This window comes from Balaenoptera borealis (assembly GCF_965194805.1).
Source record: "Balaenoptera borealis genome assembly, chromosome: 8".
Taxonomy (NCBI): Eukaryota; Metazoa; Chordata; class Mammalia; order Artiodactyla; family Balaenopteridae; genus Balaenoptera; species Balaenoptera borealis.
Window position 1 is genome coordinate 65,797,815 of NC_138865.1, and position 17,248 is coordinate 65,815,062.

Consider the following 17,248-nt stretch of genomic DNA (forward strand, 5'->3'; position numbering starts at 1 on the left):
CCAGAAGCTTTGTGCACGAATCCTTAAATAAAGAAACCACGTATGGAGCCCCCACAAGTAATCAGTCATTTGGAGGAAGGGAAGAAGGGGTGGACACAACATTTGGCTATATTAAATTTGGAGTGTACTGTCTGTGGATTTCTCTTAGGCAAGCTATCAAATCTGTTATTATCGCTGACAATCAAAATATAGTAGAGTGTCTAAAACTTTCTAACAGGTTTTTGTAACTTCTAAAAATTTCCTATACATCAGGTCAGTTCTATACAGGGCATCACACAAGATACATGACTATATTATTTTATAGGCTAATTTTGTAATATTTACCCATAAGAAACCAAAAAGAGTATTATAAAAAGATCAATAAAGACTGAAAGAAGCATGCCGCACAGCCCCCTGGGGGCCTAGTGGTTAGGATTCGGCACTTTCACTGCAGAGCCCCGGGTTCAATCCCTGGTCGGGGGACCATCCTGCATGCCGCACAGCATGGCCAAAATACAAAAAGTAAAAAAATTAAAAATAAAATTAAAAAAAAAAAGCATGATACTGTAGATATGTGATATACAAGTTAGCAGATCCCAAAAAACAGAAGCAGAATCCTGCTTCAATAACTAAACAGGCCTATGAGCCTATGGTGGTGCCTGGCTTGACAAAGGTGCTGTGGTGCTGCCCTCAAGATGCAGCAAGTCTCCTTGTGGAGACAAGACCGAAACACACAAACCAATGAAAAAAAGAATTCTGAAAGAACAGGACATAAAAAAGTGGTAAAACTGACTATTAGTACAGGACATAATAAAGTGGAAAAACTATTAGATACTGTGACTATTTAAGTCACGAGAAAAGAGCAATTTTGGTTCAAGTAGTCAGAAAAAAACTTAATAAGTTATAGATCTTTTAGTTTCAAGTCCAGTATAAAGATTTATTTTTGCCAATTGCCTCTACTTAGGGTAAAAGTTACTGATCAATTGCTAGAAATGCTTTTAATAAGTTAAACAAACATACATTTTAATAACTTTAATATCTTAAATATATATATTCATTCCATCTTAAGGAAATAAGCCCACAGGACATCTTTTCAAATCTTACAGAAAATAAGTTAAGAGCCAGTTAAAGTAATTGAATCAGCCTTCCTAAAATTTTTAAGCAAATACTTGAACATTTATTTGGGATTTTCTTTGCCTTGTATCTGTAGGAGACATCGAGTTTTATTCCCTTCGTGCAGCATAATTCAGGTAATAGCACTCTCCTTCTTAATGGGGAACCATCTCCTCCAAACACAAACATGTAATTCTAATGGGGGCTGCCATTCTTCGTGCCTCTGCCCTCACTGCCACAGAGGCAGGCCTGTGACCCAAGCCAGGACAATCCCAATACCTTCCTACCCTTGGCCTCAGTGATTTAAACAAGAGATTGGCACAGAATCCAAGCCAGGAGATTCCATGGTCCCTCCCCAAATGGGGCAGCTTTCCTTTCTAGTGATACAGGGAGAAATATATGAGCCAGGGAGAAAAATGAAGGCAACACACAAAGAGAAGTGGGGCCCAGGATCCAACACACCCTGGCAACTTCCAAGGGTTCCAGATGTTTCTGACCATTCATGGCTATGTGAGCCAATTAAATTCTTCCTTTTGGCTAAGCTGATTCATAGTGAGTTTATATTTCAAGGAGCCAAGACAATTTCAACAAAACATTCTCGATCCAGAGACATCCAACGCAGACATTATTTTTTAAATGGATTAAAAAAGGTTCCAGGGCTTCCCTGGTGGCGCAGTGGTTGAGAATCTGCCTGCCAGTGCAGGGGACACGGGTTCGTGTCCTGGTCTGGGAAGATCCCACATGCCGCAGAGCAACTGGGCCGGTGAGCCACAATTACTGAGTCTGCGCGTCTGGAGCCTGTGCTCCGCAACAAGAGAGGCCGCGATAGTGAGAGGCCCGCTCACCGCGATGAAGAGTGGCCCCCGCTTGCCACAACTAGAGAAAGCCCTCGCACAGAAACGAAGACCCAACACAGCCATAAATAAATAAAAATAAATTTAAAAAAAATAAATAAATAAAAAAGGTTCCAAATAACATGAGGAAATGCATGAAAATTAAAGTAAAAATTAGTTGACCCGAAATACTGGAAGAGTAAGGATTGTGTTATAGCCTTCGGAAGTTAGGCTGGTCCCCATCCTAGCAGTTCTTATCTGACAGGTTTGATAGACAAAGCACTCTTAGCTCTCAACAGGAACAGACTTGCTTTTTCCAAAACTTCATTTGGGGGGACTGAAAGTAAGCATCTAATTGAAGAATCATCACCCATTCCCTAGAGGAAGACAAAATCCTCAAGGTAAAACTCGTTCTTTCTAAAATGTGGGGTTTTCTTTCTGATTTCAAGTAGATTTCCCAGGGATATCTAAAGAACAAATCTGAAGCAAACGAAGCTGGGCCAGTGGTCTCTCCCACTCTCAACTCCAATGGTTCCCCCATCCAAATAACTGCTATCAATTATAACAAGATTAGAATCTAGCCACATTTCACCCTTCTGAAAATCTCTTTTATGCCATAGTTTTGTCCCAAAGTATAAGAGGCTGGTTTCTCTTTTGGTTCTGCAGAAAATCTCATTAAAAGAAAGTTGATGGTATAAACAAGAAAGACAGGCACACTTTCTTCTTGCCTGTTCCTTCACCTTTGCTCTTTCCTTTTCTCTTTAAATCTATAAGAAGAGTCAGACAAATAAAAGTTAAAAATCCCAGCTGCAAGACTCACTAAGCACCAGTCTCAGAGTTCTTAGTTTACAAATGTGGCCAAAAAACACCTACCTGAAACATCTGTTGTCTGGATTACCTGAAATGATTTCTTAAAATGATTAGCACAGTTCCCAGCACACATAAAAGGTACACACTAAATGAAATTGAGTCACCAAAGATAAAGAACATACTTCACCATCCTAGTCAAGACCTACACCTTGAAAAGTAAGCTGACAAAGAATGAACACATTTGGGGTCACAGAAGTAGCGTTTATAAATCCATTTGTAAGCCTACCTGCAGAAGGGCAATCAAAAAAAAAAAAAGCTGCTTTCCTATATGCTCAAGTCAAAGAATAATTTTTATAAAACAAATATTAAGTAATAAATATTTTCTACAAAGTGCTATCTAAAAGGCAATATTAAACAGTCTGAAAAGGAGGAAGAGAAATACGGAGGAAAAAGATAAGTTAAGCAATATAATTTGTGAACTGCTATATCTGTCACAGTAATTAGCAAGGTTAACAGCACTAATGCTTGTTTTCCATGAACTACATAGTATATAAATTTGCATTAACCTTCTGATTTTTCCCTAAGAGTTACGGATTTGATTCAGCAATCTCTTTTCATTTAAAGGGTTTTCTGGGGTTCTTGTAGGTGGTGATGGTGGTGGCTTTAAGTGAAAGAGTAGCAACAAGGAAATAGGCATCCTGAAGGAATTTACAAGCCCCTGCTATGCTTATCAGGGGTATCAAAAGTACTTAATTAATATAAGTTTAGATTTTCTGTATGAGAACCCACAGTCGCCAATCAGTTAGTGAAAAGGCATTACATCTCATCACTTCAGGGAAATGAGTGAGATTTATTTTCAAAATCACAAACGCTAGACCTCACTGACTTTCCTTAAAAAACTCGGTGCTGAGCAGGGGTCTTCGGGACTCACTGTCTGGACTGCAGGTATGTGTGTGTGCACCAGTGTGGTTGTGTTTTATCTCCAAATCAGGCTCAGGTCTAACTAAAATATTATCCATCTGATCAGTAAAAATTTTTGCTTCCTGTTATCTCTGTACTCTCTTTCTTCCTACAAATACGGCTAGCAGCTGAGTACAAAATTAATACCATATTTCTGGGGTATAGTTCCAATTTTTTAAACCTTTTTAAATAATATTATCTCAAAATATATACATAGATATGCCTAGAAGTGATCAAAATAACTTATGCAATTAATTTTATTAATACTTCAATTAAAAAATATTTATAAAAGTCTATTTTTCTTTGTTTTATTTTTATTTTATATTGGAGTATAGTTGATTTACAATGCTGTGCCAGTTTCAGGTGCACAGCAAAGTGATTCAGCCATACATATACATATATCTCTTCTTTTTCAGATTCTTCTCCCATATAGGTTATTACAGAACATTGAGTAGAGTTCCCTATGCTACACAGTAGGTATTTTGCTTATTTAGAGGTCATATTTCTCTAGGAAGAATAATTAAAACCAGAAGCAAACCATTGTTAATTCCTAGAGTATTTTTTCTATACAAACCATCAGAAGGATACAGCTTTTACCATTATTCAGTTAGTCTTAACATTTCCAATTAGAATACATTAATGAGTCTAAACTTACTAACCTTATAAATCAACAACCGGAGTTAGTATTATATGTTGTTAATTCAATGTATCATTAAATAGTATCAAGCTGTCCAATCCCTAGAGTAACATTCCGCTCCAGGTGTTTAAAGGAAAAAACCTCAATAAGGAATTCCTTCAGTAAGACCATTCATTGAACAAATACTTGAGTACCCACTGTGTGCCAAGCTCATGCCAGATACCATTGCAGGCACTGGAGACACGCTAGTGAGCCAGACAGTGAGGGTCCCCCTTTCTGGGAGCTCACACTGTAATGGAGAAGATGTACAACAAACAAGCTCAGGTCAACTCGATGACATACAATTCATTTGTTCTTTTAAAAAGACAGCCCTGAATTCTAAAATTCAGCAATAATCAAATATTTATTTATAAGTAAAGAGCTCCTTCTCTACCCCAGGAAGAAAGGAAAAGGAAAAACAGCAAGAAGGGGTAAGGGTGAGATGGGAGGGAGTGAATGAATGGGGGGGGCGGTGGGGAGAAAAGAAGGGACAGGCTGAGACAGACACCCAATGCGAGAATCCGCTCTCGGGCTTGAACCCTGCTTCTAGCTTATCGCGATTATACACACTGCCAAATGTTCTTTTGCTTAAATTGGGTTTCTGTCATTTAGAACAAAGAATCCTTATTAATACAGGATCTATAAGGTCTTATACATAAGACATGCAATATATATTTGTTAAGTAAACGTATGAAATGTTAACATCCATTGAGCACTTACGATATGCCAGGAGCTGTGGTATACGCTTTGTATTTTATTTAATCCACACAACTACCTTACAAGGTGGGCACCAAACCATGTGAGTATTTTAGGAGAAAAAATGGAGGCATGGGGGTTATGTAATAATTGTCCTGGGTGATATACTAAGTAAAAAAGCAATGCCAGAACTCAAAACACAAGACTCTGGTGCAAAAACCTGTGCTCTTAAATATTACACAGCACTAAACAAATCGATCTAAAGAAAAAGCATGGAACTAAGTTTATATTATTATACTGAATAATCTGACACTTCCTTATTGCTACATTTAACAAAATCGCACAGCTTACTGAATAAAATTTAGCCAAGTCCAAAATGCTGCAGCCCATCCTTAATTTTTCTAAAAAACATCCAGGAGAAATTTCTTTCCTGATTTTAGACCTTTCATAGCTTAAGACATGTCCTTTTAAACCTTACCTTTCTCATTCTCTACAGAGTACTAAATCTGAAAGTAACTTATTCATTATGTTTGGACATGATCTCAGAAAGAAAGATTCAAGGCACCATCTAAATTCTATTTCCCCAGCAATTAACCACTACCACATGATGCTTGGGAAAGAAAATTATATTTTGCTTATCCTTGAAACTCCCACTCTATCATATACAGAAATACATCATGCCAAGTTCAGGCTTTAAGTAATTACTTTGACCAAAAAATTATTTATTTTTATAATGTTATTAAGACGATAGTAATTATGAATATTTGTATAGTTCTTTACACTTTACAAAAGACTTGTATACACAGTATATCCCTGGACCGTCCTAGAAACCCTATTAAGTAGATAGAGAATAAATCACGCCTCCATTTGGCAGTTAAAGAAATTCATGATGAAAGGAGTACAGTGATTTGCTCTAAGTCATTCAGCTGGTAAGTGACAGATTGGGATTTTAAAACAGGTCTTCTGGCTCCAAAGTCAGTATTAATTCCCAGAAAATAAATATGTTACCACCGACTGCCAAAGCAGTTTTCTATCTGCCTACTTCAAGCTTTCTTTTTTCCTTAAACCTTCATGCCAGAAATGTTTAAATAAATCATTAGCTCCTCTAAAGTCTCTTCAGTACGAACCCATGTTCATGAACACTTAACTCAGCAAAATCTGCTACATGTTGTGCACGGAAAAGCATGTTTCACGGCTTCTACCTGGAGCCAGGCCTATCAGCAGCTACTCAGATATCTCTGGAAACTTGGTGCTCTTAACAGTTACATTTGAGACAAGAGTCTTTATAGAACATTTTATATATTATCTTGTCTGCCCTTGAACAGACTGATCCAAAACAATTTAAAACTCTCTTGATTCAAAATGAGAATTACTTACAGAGCATCAATCCTATAGCCAGGCCCTGTGTTAAGTGCTGATGATTCAAAGGCAAACACAGCCCCGAACTTCAAAGCAAGCACAGGAAAGGGCCAGCAGGGGTGGTCACAACCCCTTGAAAGGTGCAAAGGCAGATGTCTAAGGTGGGGCAACGCATGGTCCAGGAAGCCTTCAGGCAAAAATCTATGGAATACTCGGGCAGAGGACAGTAGTGCAGTCATGGATGTAAGGAGAGAATCATAGGCAGTCTCTGCAATAATCGCACCCAGAACTTGGTGCCTGAGAGAACTGAAGAAGAGAAGGAAGTTGAAATTAAATGCCAGACTATAAGACCAGAGAGGAGGAAGACACACTGCCGGGGCCAGAGATGTTAAGCATGAGAGAGGGCACCCCTGGAGAAGAGTAAAGGTAACTCAACAAGGAGAGGACACCAGGGACTTCCCGGGCAGTCCAGGGGTTAGGACTCCACGCTTCCATGGCAGGGAGCACGGGTTCGGGGAACTAAGATTCTGCAAGCCTTGCGGAGCGGCAAACAAACAAACAAATGAACAAGGAGAGGACACCGGAAAAGGAAACTAGTGCAGGCATGCGCGCACACACACGCAGAACCTTACGTCACCTTGTCATCCTCTCACTTTGTAGATTAGGTAAAAATATTCCAATAGTTGTGATCACACATTACAGAGCTAGAGCACTGGAGAGCATCCTGATTAGTCTTGCCCTTTTGTGAGTGAGGAAACTGGTCACAGAAGTACAGTTCTTTGCCCCAAGCCGCACACGTCAGTGGCAGAGTAAGGACTGGAGCCCTGATCGCTGTTCCCTTGAGTCTGAGTCTGCCACACACATTTCAGTGTTTGCATGAATTTGTATTGCTTCTACCACCTTTCAAAGCTGACTTCAAATATGTTATGATGACTACTGAAGTGAATTTTAATGATAATAAAGTTTACCTCAAAATTATTTATGCTGCGCTAATATAATCGTTCATAAATCCACTGGGAAACATCCTTAGAGTCATTTATATCACTCTTGTCCTACACTAGTTATCCTAGTAAATGGAATGTAGATTAACTGTCATAATTCACTGCTATGTTTTATTTTTTTATCATTATAAATAATGGCCAAGGTTAAAGATAATAGTGATATTATAAATCTACTCTTAATGCATATAATGGAGTCTATATGCTTAAAAACTAATAGATAACTAAATACAGAAAATATAAATACATTCCAGAGAGAAAGAAATACTTTGGAATCCAGCGTACCCATTCTCACTCATAAACAGTGGTGCTCTCTCCCAAAGACACAAGACTCTATAATCAGTCTTATCCCAGACAGAATATTCTCCTCTAAGCAATCTTTAGGACACGACAATCCTTGTCCCGGGTGGGGGGGAATCACCTTTCTTAATAAGAAAGGAGAGACTTCATTTCGACTCCTCCAATATTAAAAACTCAAATTAATGTCCTAGGCATTGTCATGAATTTCTCCAAACCTACAGGAAAGCTTTGCCACTAACTTTTCAGATTTTTTTTTTTTTTTTTTTTTTTTTTTGGCTGCACCACACGTCTTGCAGGATCTTAGTTCCCCGACCGGGGATCCAACCCGTGCCCCCTACAGTGGAAGCACGGAGTCCTAACCACTGGACTGCTGAGGAATTCCCTAACTTTTCAGATTTCTTAAGGGAAGTATAGTATATACTATAGCCTATAGACTAGATTTCAGCAAGATGTTGAATCTACCAATTTCACATAATTTTATCCACAACAAAAGAGAGGATCGGAACGATCATGGGGATAACTATGCAGCTAAAAAACTGCCCAGGAGCCTACACATTGTTTACAATATTTCTCTGAGCCTCTCAAAGCCAAGTCCCAAAAGTACTAAAGGATGACCCTCCAACAGACTCTACAGTGGGTGCTGAAGAAATATGACAGACTCACAGGTTCTAAAGTTTGTGCTCACAGCTGGTCCTCGACAAACACCTTGTAAGGAATTATTTCTTTGCCCCATTCTGTCACCAAAGACTCTCTAGGTCCTAGACCACCTATTAAAAATGTTAACGTTTTACTTATTCCATTAAGAGAGCAGAATGCTTAGAATTTATCAAACAAAATGTGTAAGTAAAACACTGTTAAAAATAAGTTACACAGCTTCTCACTAACTTTTTTCAGATCCTAAAACTCCATAGCAAACCAGAAAATACCTGGATTTCTCTTCTATGTCCTAAGAGCTTTGCCCTTGCTCCTAAAGCTTTCCTGCTGATTAAATGTCATTTTTGATCATTATGAACTTTTGCTGTATTTGAATTTGCTGGAGAAAGCTTACAACTTCACACTTTGCCAAATGATAAAACCTCAAGGGCAACTAATGGCAAGATGGGGATAGAAATTATACACTGTACTCAACACCTAATCAGCAGGAGAACTTGAAAAGAGGCCACTATCTTTAAACTGGAGGCAAGAAAGCTACTGGGCTAACACAAGCACCTGAAGAGCATCCTATCTTGTTCCAACAGAATACCAGCAGAAACATCATATTTCCTGGCTTGTCAAGTAGCTACTTCATATGCTTCTGTCTCTGAATTATTCTGCATGTATGTGTACTTTACAAAATACAACTGATATTGAAACTCTCCTAAGACTAAAACCCACAAAAACAAGTTTAAACGTGAAACTGGCTGACCACAAAGGACTCCAGGGTGATTGACAGACTAATAATTACAAATGTGTAATTATTTGATGCATTACATATGATGCATTACATATGATGCATTCTACAGAGCAATAAATCTTAAAATCCTTGCTCAGAAAGATGAGGAAAGAGGCTCACAAACACAGGAAATTCCAAGTTAAGAACACATATTCACATTAACTTATTCTTTTCCCCACATCCATCATCCAAAGAGCGATAATAGGCCTCCTGATTCATCCCTCCTCTCCCTCTAGCCACCACATACTAAATGGAACTTGTCATTTATTCAGAGGGGACTAGACCAGAAAATCATTAGGATTACTTGATACTCTACATCCAGGAAGTCGATTTTCACTCCTAACTGCTGCCCGCATACCTACCAGCAAATCTCAGAGAAGTAAAGATGCCAAATTCTTTCTTTTTTTTTAAGTTATTTATTTTATTTATTATTTATCTTTGGCTGCATTGGGTCTTCATTGCTGCACGTGGGCTTTCTCTAGTTGCGGTGAGCGGGGGCTACTCTTCATTGTGGTGCGTGGGCTTCAGTAGTTGTGGCTCGCAGGCTCCAGAGCGCAGGCTCAGTAGTTGTGGCTCGTGGGCTCTAGAGCGCAGGCTCAGTAGTTGTGGTGCACGGGCTTAGTTGCTCCGCAGCATGTGGGATCTTCCCGGACCAGGGCTCGAACCCGTGTCCCCTGCATTGGCAGGTGGATTCTTAACCACTGCGCCACCAGGGAAGTCCCAAACAAATTCTTCGAGACTAAATACCTATCAATCCATGGCCCACAAAAGTGGTCTACAGGCAATTTTAGATATACAAGTCACCATTAGCTTTATGGTTTTGAGCAAAACCCTAGGCAGAGTGGAAGACTCTGTAATAATTGTTACAGTCAAAAAAACTTTCTTACAGCTCATATAAATCTGAATCCACCAGATAAAGGGAAAAAATTCATCTTCAATGGGTTCATATTGCCCAAATTTCAAAACTCCAAAGCAAATGAATACTAAACATGTAACTTACCAAGACTTGGGCTCTCCAAAGTGGAGATAATTAATGCTGTAGAGGTCCATATCCTCGGTGTGCCACGCAAATGTGGTTTTCCACATGCCAAAATAGAGATAAGGGGTATTTACACCCTCAATAGAAATACCGCACTCTTCCTCAACCACATCCAAGACCGTGTTTAGGTGAGCTATGTTCCATTCATCCACACCCTGGAATCAGGGGAGAGAGAGGAAAAAAAAAGCAAACATTAATAAACTCATAAAGATAACATTTACTGCTCAAACCATCATCTGCCAAAATTATTACACTGTGTATTTTAATTCACTTAGAAATAAAAAATAAAGCAACAATTATCCAAGGCATGCACGTGCGCGCGCGCACACACACACACACACACACACATATACTTATACAGATCCATGATTAATTATCTAAGATTACTACCAACGTAATGTGGCTCTATATAAACATTAGTATAAAATTGTACCAAATGACAGAGAATTAAGGCCCCACTCCCCATTTGCTGTTAGTAAGAAAAATCATTGATTCAAAGCATATGATCTGGAGCATGCTTTCCATCATTGGCACACCATTTAATTTTGGGGGTTTCCTGTTTTTTAGCTTGCTTGTTTATTTGTACATTACTTAAGAAGTCATATTAAACATCAGACATCATCTCAAGATACCACTAACAAAATATATCTTCTGTCATCCCTCTCTCACCCTCACCCATTTCAATTTTGGCATGTGATACACCATTTCCTGAAAATTCAGCTCTAATTATTGGGAAAATTCTTAGCACTATTCTAAGCCACAGATCATTATGCTTTTACTGCTTCTTCAACTAAATATTAGCCTCTTATGTTGATGGGGAATTTTAAACAAAGAATAACTGCTAAAAATACTTATCCAAACTCTGGTAAAATTGCTGGAATAATGTAGTTTTATACCAGTAACCCAACATGGCTGGTGATAGAAAGAGACAGAAAAGTTTGAGTCACTGATATAAAAGTTAAAGTGACAGGAAAAGATTCCAGTTTTATTAAAACTTACCAATCTCTTATTAATTCACTGTAATTCACAACTGCTTACCATTTTTACCAACTATGTATTTTTCCCATATACTTTTCTAATAATCAAATTCTAAATATCAGAGATTAGGTCTATTTTTATGCAATCATGAGGAAATGGCAATGTCTTTAAAACTAGTTCAACCTCTTCATGGTGCTATTAAAGAGGGACATTAAATTTATTTATGTATACCCAAAAGGCCTTCCCCAATAACTATGCCAACGGCCTCACAGACAACCATGTCTAATAGTCCCCTTATGCACTAAAAACTTTCAGGGCTGTTCTGTTTTCATTCTGGTCTTTAGATGACAATATAATCAGTGTCCTGATCTTACTTCCTTGAGATTTTGGGTCAGGAAAATTGTTGATGGGGCAGTTAATGAAGTTCTGCCTCAGGTAATATAATTGAAAGTGCCAGGGGAAATAATTTAATTCCCAAATTCCCCAAGGTAGCCACTCTATCTACAACTTAAACCCCACAGTAGGAAGTTTGCTATTTGGAAATTGTTCAAAGTGAGTATCCTTTTAGAGAAGATCCTAGGTTCCAACTTACAAGACCTCATAAAAGTTCAACCAAATCATGTAAAATATTTTATCTCACTCTATTTATAGTGATGCAATCTCTTAACTCTAGTCCAATCAGACTTCAGTCCAATCACTCTAATAATAGAGTCCTATTTAAAAGTCATTACTGAGGTAATGAATATGAAGTAATAAATGAGCACCATATTATAGGAATCATTTTTAAAGTGAATGAGCTTGCAAATTTAGGAACAAACCATCCCTCTGAAATTCCTACATTTGGAGAAGTCTTATCTTTGTTTCTGACTGATATTATCTTTCAGAAATAACTGAGGCCGAATCCCTTGACATGCCTAGACATGTGGGTCTAAAGGGATGATGGAAGAGAAGAATGAGTGATGGCAAAAAGACCCAGATTATGGCTCCGGCTCTGCCACTGCCCAGGGCAAAAATCACCGAGATTTTCTGAGCTCCTAGTCTTTCTTCGTGAAAGCCTGAGGGCTACGGTACCCTCCCAGAGCTGTTCAGAGTACTGAATAGGCTGAAGGACATAAAACCTTTGGAAAAATAAAATTTACTATGTCTTAGAACTGATTAAATAAATGTCTCCACTATTCTCTAGTAAATCTTACTGGAAAGCCTCCACCAAAACAAAAGCCAAAGACATGATAAGTGATAATAAAGTCCTATGAAACTTACTATTGAAATTCTCCCCATTAATGGGCAAATAATATGTCTGCAGCAGTTTCTTTTGGGCAAGGCCAAGGTTGCCATGATGTTAAAACTTAATTTCTTTTGCTAAAATAAAAAGTCATATAATTTCAATAAAAGAGGTTATTAAAATATTAAGGATAACTGGTATAACAGAGGCTGAGAATAAATCTTACTATTTCCAAATTCCTTCTCCAATTTCTGCTCTCTACTATCTATTGAACTGGCTAGCTACCTCCAAGGACAGGTTCTACTCAAACTCTGAAGAGCACCAGGTCTCCTTCAGAGATTCAGACAAGGAGTACACCTCATTTGTCATTTAGGAGAAGTGTGACACCACAGTCTACCTCACTACTCTACACATACATATACACTACATCTATTCAAAACAATCCTGTAACACAGGTAACATTATACCCAAATGAACAGATGGAAAAAAACCAGTGCTCCTAGAATAGTGGGAGGCAAAGATAAACCTAAATCTACCTGACTCTAGGCTTTCACTTATAAACTCTACGCTTCCAGTTCTGACCATGTTAAATACAGCATATCATCCTTTTCTCTCAGCATCAATTATCAACAAAGATCCAAGGAGCTAAAATTTAGGACAGGCAAACATATAAAGCTGCTACATTGTTCCCACCCAGGCATACAGCCGCCCTACACAAACAATGGCAAAGCCTATAAGAAAAGCTGCTTCACTTGGGAGTCGGTGATAGAATTTAGTGTAAAAGTAGCCTCCAGAAAGACCCCAGTTACCAACAAGCCCCACAACGACAGGTTGAAATTTGCCAAACCGTTCAAAGCTTAAAGCCGTCAAGTCTCTGCAGAAAGTCTGCACACCAGCCCAAGTTCATAGACAAATGCCTCTTCCCAGATCCCATCCCTTCATATAAAGCTCTTCTACACAATGTCCAGCAGGTGCTTAAGCAATATGTGTAACTCACCTGACCTCCGCTGGGCAGATGTTTCCTTCCTGGTCCCACCCCTCCCTTCACCCCAATAACCCAGTGCATTCTAAGCCTGCCCTGCCCTGTTGGTCTATTTACCCTGTATCTGCCTGGTTTTCTGAAATAATTCACCATTGGACCGTAATTTGTACACATATGTGTAAATGAGAAGTTTATCAAGGATCTTTCCTTTCAATCTCTGTATCATCAGCCTATCAAGAATCAGATGGCAATTTGAAAGAACTCCTAAATTTTCATTACCATAGGCACTCAGGAGCTGCTTGAGGACCAGGCTTTGGACTTCGGACTTCACAGAGGAAGTAAGTACCCCCAAACTGGCATCAGCATGAACGATGCATCTATAAACCTATGCAGAGAGACTGTGCCAAGTTTGAGTTCACGCCCTTGAGCTCTGGGCCTGGGTCCCTGAACACAGGCCATATCCAGGCCAGGAGCACTCGTCTCCGGACTATGAGCATCTGGGATTCCCTCTTTAGTGACCGCGCTCAGTCACTGGGCGACTGAAGGAGGACAGGGCAGCCACGTGCCACATTGGAAAACTTACCAATAAGGACTCATTCCCACCTAATACAGAGAAATAATGCAAAAATCATAGCAAACCAATTCTTCCCAAAATAACCTTCTGATGAACATTACTTCTACAAGAGGCTGTGGTCAAAAAACTTTGGCATCCTTTTCTCCTCCTCTTACAAAGTCACGGTGCCAACAGGCACTCCGAAGGTTCTGAGAGGCCATGCTATAAGGAAGCCTGTTTAACTTTGCTTAACTCCACTTTTCCCAGATGTGATTTGACCACAGGACCTTGTTTACATAAGACATTACTACTTTCCTCAACAATGTCAATATCCAACCCACGTTTCTCCTCCCCTGCCCACCCACCCTGCCCCGACTCCTGCCATCATCCTCAGCACCTTCAACGTTATCCCCACGGGGCTCTTTCCAAACAATGCTCTGAGCCTCCATCTCTCTAAAGCTTCACTGCCACACGCCCAGCTCTAAGCTGGACTCAAAGTGACCAGCAATAATTTCTGAAATCTATAAATTTATGGGGAAAAACATCATTTCATTAGAAAATCCAATTATTAAAAAAAGAAGATCCACCTCCTAGGTACTGTAAAACTCTGAGAAAATACTAAAAGATATTATTAAAGATTCCAACTAAAGTTTTCAGGTACTTTTATTTAGTATTTTTTAAAAGATTATGCTTTCCTCATTTGGCTCTAACCATCACTTTCTATGACCCTTAATGCAGTCCAGCCAACACCTACTCGAGTACTGTGATCCAAACAAAAGACTATCCACCCAATTTCCACTTACTTTAAAGCTAGGCTAATGTAAATTACTGCCACCAATTCATATGCCTGTAACAAGCCCTTGAAGTTTCAAAGGTAATGCAAATGAAGAAAGAAAAATAAAACTTGGTTAGTTTTAAAGACTTCAAAATTCAATCCATTTCGCACAGTAATGTGTGAAAATTGCACCTTTCAATAACTAAAACGAAAGCTCTGGCCACATTTTAAAATAGAGGATTTCCTTAGGATCTTTACACAGTAAGAATAAAATTAGACCCATGTGAAATTCAATTTGCTTTAAAGTTAATTACAATGTGTGATGTGATAGCTCTTTTTGTTTCTTCCTTTCCATGAAAATATCACATTCTCTAAACTTTCTACTTTTAAAACAAACCTCTTTTCCTTTTTGCATTTTTACACACCAAAATACCTACAATTTTACAGCAGTGCTTTGTTTTCTTTCTGAAAGTCTAGACAATAACCAATGTAGAGCAAGTTCTGAAGTAACAAAAAAATTCTGCAACAAAAAGTACCATATAAAAGACTGTTCACCTTAAAAAGGTAAATATGAATATGACAAGAAGGAGGGCAGAGAAGAAAAGGGGGGAAATGCCCAGTCAAATAAAAGATAGCAGAGAGCTTGGGACTCCTGCCTTGATTCTGGATCATTGAGGCTTTGAGGTTAATGGTATCCCTGGTTCCAGGCAAAAGCAACTCCAATCCTCTTGGGAGAAAAGCATCCTTCACTTAAACCTGTAAATTCTCCACAAATTAAGATCAAGCCAAAGAATACAACCAAAGATCACTACGCATACAGGGAGTCAAGACCTCACTGCAGAAAGCTAGCAAAAACAACTGACCCTGCACCACCCCAAGGACTGTTGATATCAGAATTTGCAGACACTAAAGAATGTGAAATGTTTAAAGAAATAAAAAATGGAATCACAAAGACAAGAAAGTAAAATAAACTATTTGGAATGACCAGTCAGATTTGGGGGGAGAGGTGGACTTCTAGAAATGAAAGATATCATTATTAAACTAAAAACTCATTGAAAGGATTAAACAAGAGAAGTATAAAATTTAAGACATGAACACACAATGCAGTACAGAAAGATGAGAAGGAATATCTGAAAGGTAAAGTTAAGCATACTTAGGACAGAATGTCTAAGGTTCATGTATTCAGAGTCCCAGCAGAGAGAAAAATACAAAATTATTGATAAATAAAGTCACTAAAAGAGAAGACTGATGAAACCAATTACATTAAAATTAAAATCTGTTCATTAAAAGACACTGTAAATAAGTCCATCTCCAAAAATTTTGATGTCAACTTTAGTTAACCTTAAATACACTGAGTTGAAGCTACAAAACAGACTTCTCAGACCTTTAGTGATGCTACAGCTTTTGTTTTACAGTGACCAAAACATCAAAATGCCAATTAAATTTATTGATTAAAAACTGCTTATAAAGCCTTCATTATTACTCCTACTCTTGAAGACAATAATATTCTATGTGGACAAATATTTGGGCTCATTCTGGCATTCCAATATTCTTAGTCTTTCTAATTTAACTCTTTTCACAGCCATGTTCAGTGTAAAAATAATAATTTCTGTCCATCTTCCTTTTAAAACTAAAACTTTTTGTTTGATGTAATATAAAATATGGAATTGATTTTGCAGGGTCACAGACGATTCATGTTTTTGCTATATACCTTTGTACATTATTTTCTTATCAAACTAGTTACCAAGTATTTTTACATGCTTGTAAACAAATATATTTTTACAACATACCTGTATATATGTAAAGTCAAGTATTTACTTCTCGCTGTTCACTTTTAAAACTGACAAAGAAAAAAAGTGAACACTACAGAAACCATGGAAGAACTTTACTTGTCCTGGTCTTGGTTGTCCCATCTTTGGCAAGTCACATACCTACTCAAGAAACATTCCCAACAGAGTACAATAGGATGAAAATCTAAAATCGCTTTCAACATTCCCTGCTAGATATTGACTATTATATCAAGTATTAGGTGTATAGCATTTAATTGACAATTATATAACTGTAGATGGCTTCTGATTTTGTTTTTAACTCTATGGATTGTTTTTAAATAATTCAAAATTATATTCCTGATTCTGAGATACTAAGTGGTATTGCACAGTTGTCACTTTACAGAATGTGTACAACAGTCCCAGGAAGCTGATAAGGTGTACCCTTGTATAGCTTCAGGTGCTAGAATTAAAACTGACCTGTTATCAGACACACACAAAGACACTGAAAATAGAAGAAACAAAAAAGTTTTGGAAAGAACAAGCCACTATTGAAGCAAATAATTCAACAAATGTAATTCAACAATATGGCATAGTTTGGGTATCCAGAATACATAAAAAATTCCAAATAATAAGGAAAAGTCAAACAGTCTAATAGAAAAATAGGCAGAGGAAAAAAGAGAAATCACAAATGGCCAACAAAGATATGAAAAGCTGGGGCTTCCCTGGTGGCACAGTGGTTAAGAATCCACCTGCCAATGCAAGGGACACGGGTTC

General features: G+C 38.1%; 1 protein-coding gene across 14 annotated transcripts in view; it reads right to left on the reverse strand.

The window, feature by feature from the left end:
* Positions 1 to 17,248, reverse strand: part of KDM4C (lysine demethylase 4C) — a 443,948-nt gene that overhangs the window by 326,534 nt on the left and 100,166 nt on the right. For 13 of the 14 annotated variants that reach the window (XM_082404367.1, XM_082404366.1, XM_082404370.1 and 10 more), the window contains one exon: positions 10,157 to 10,350. In XM_082404367.1, the coding sequence (XP_082260493.1) occupies positions 10,157 to 10,350 (194 nt within the window). Of the gene's footprint in view, positions 1 to 7,927; positions 9,831 to 10,156; positions 10,351 to 17,248 lie in introns of those variants that run through there. The other variant, XM_082404363.1, reaches the window with a different exon arrangement.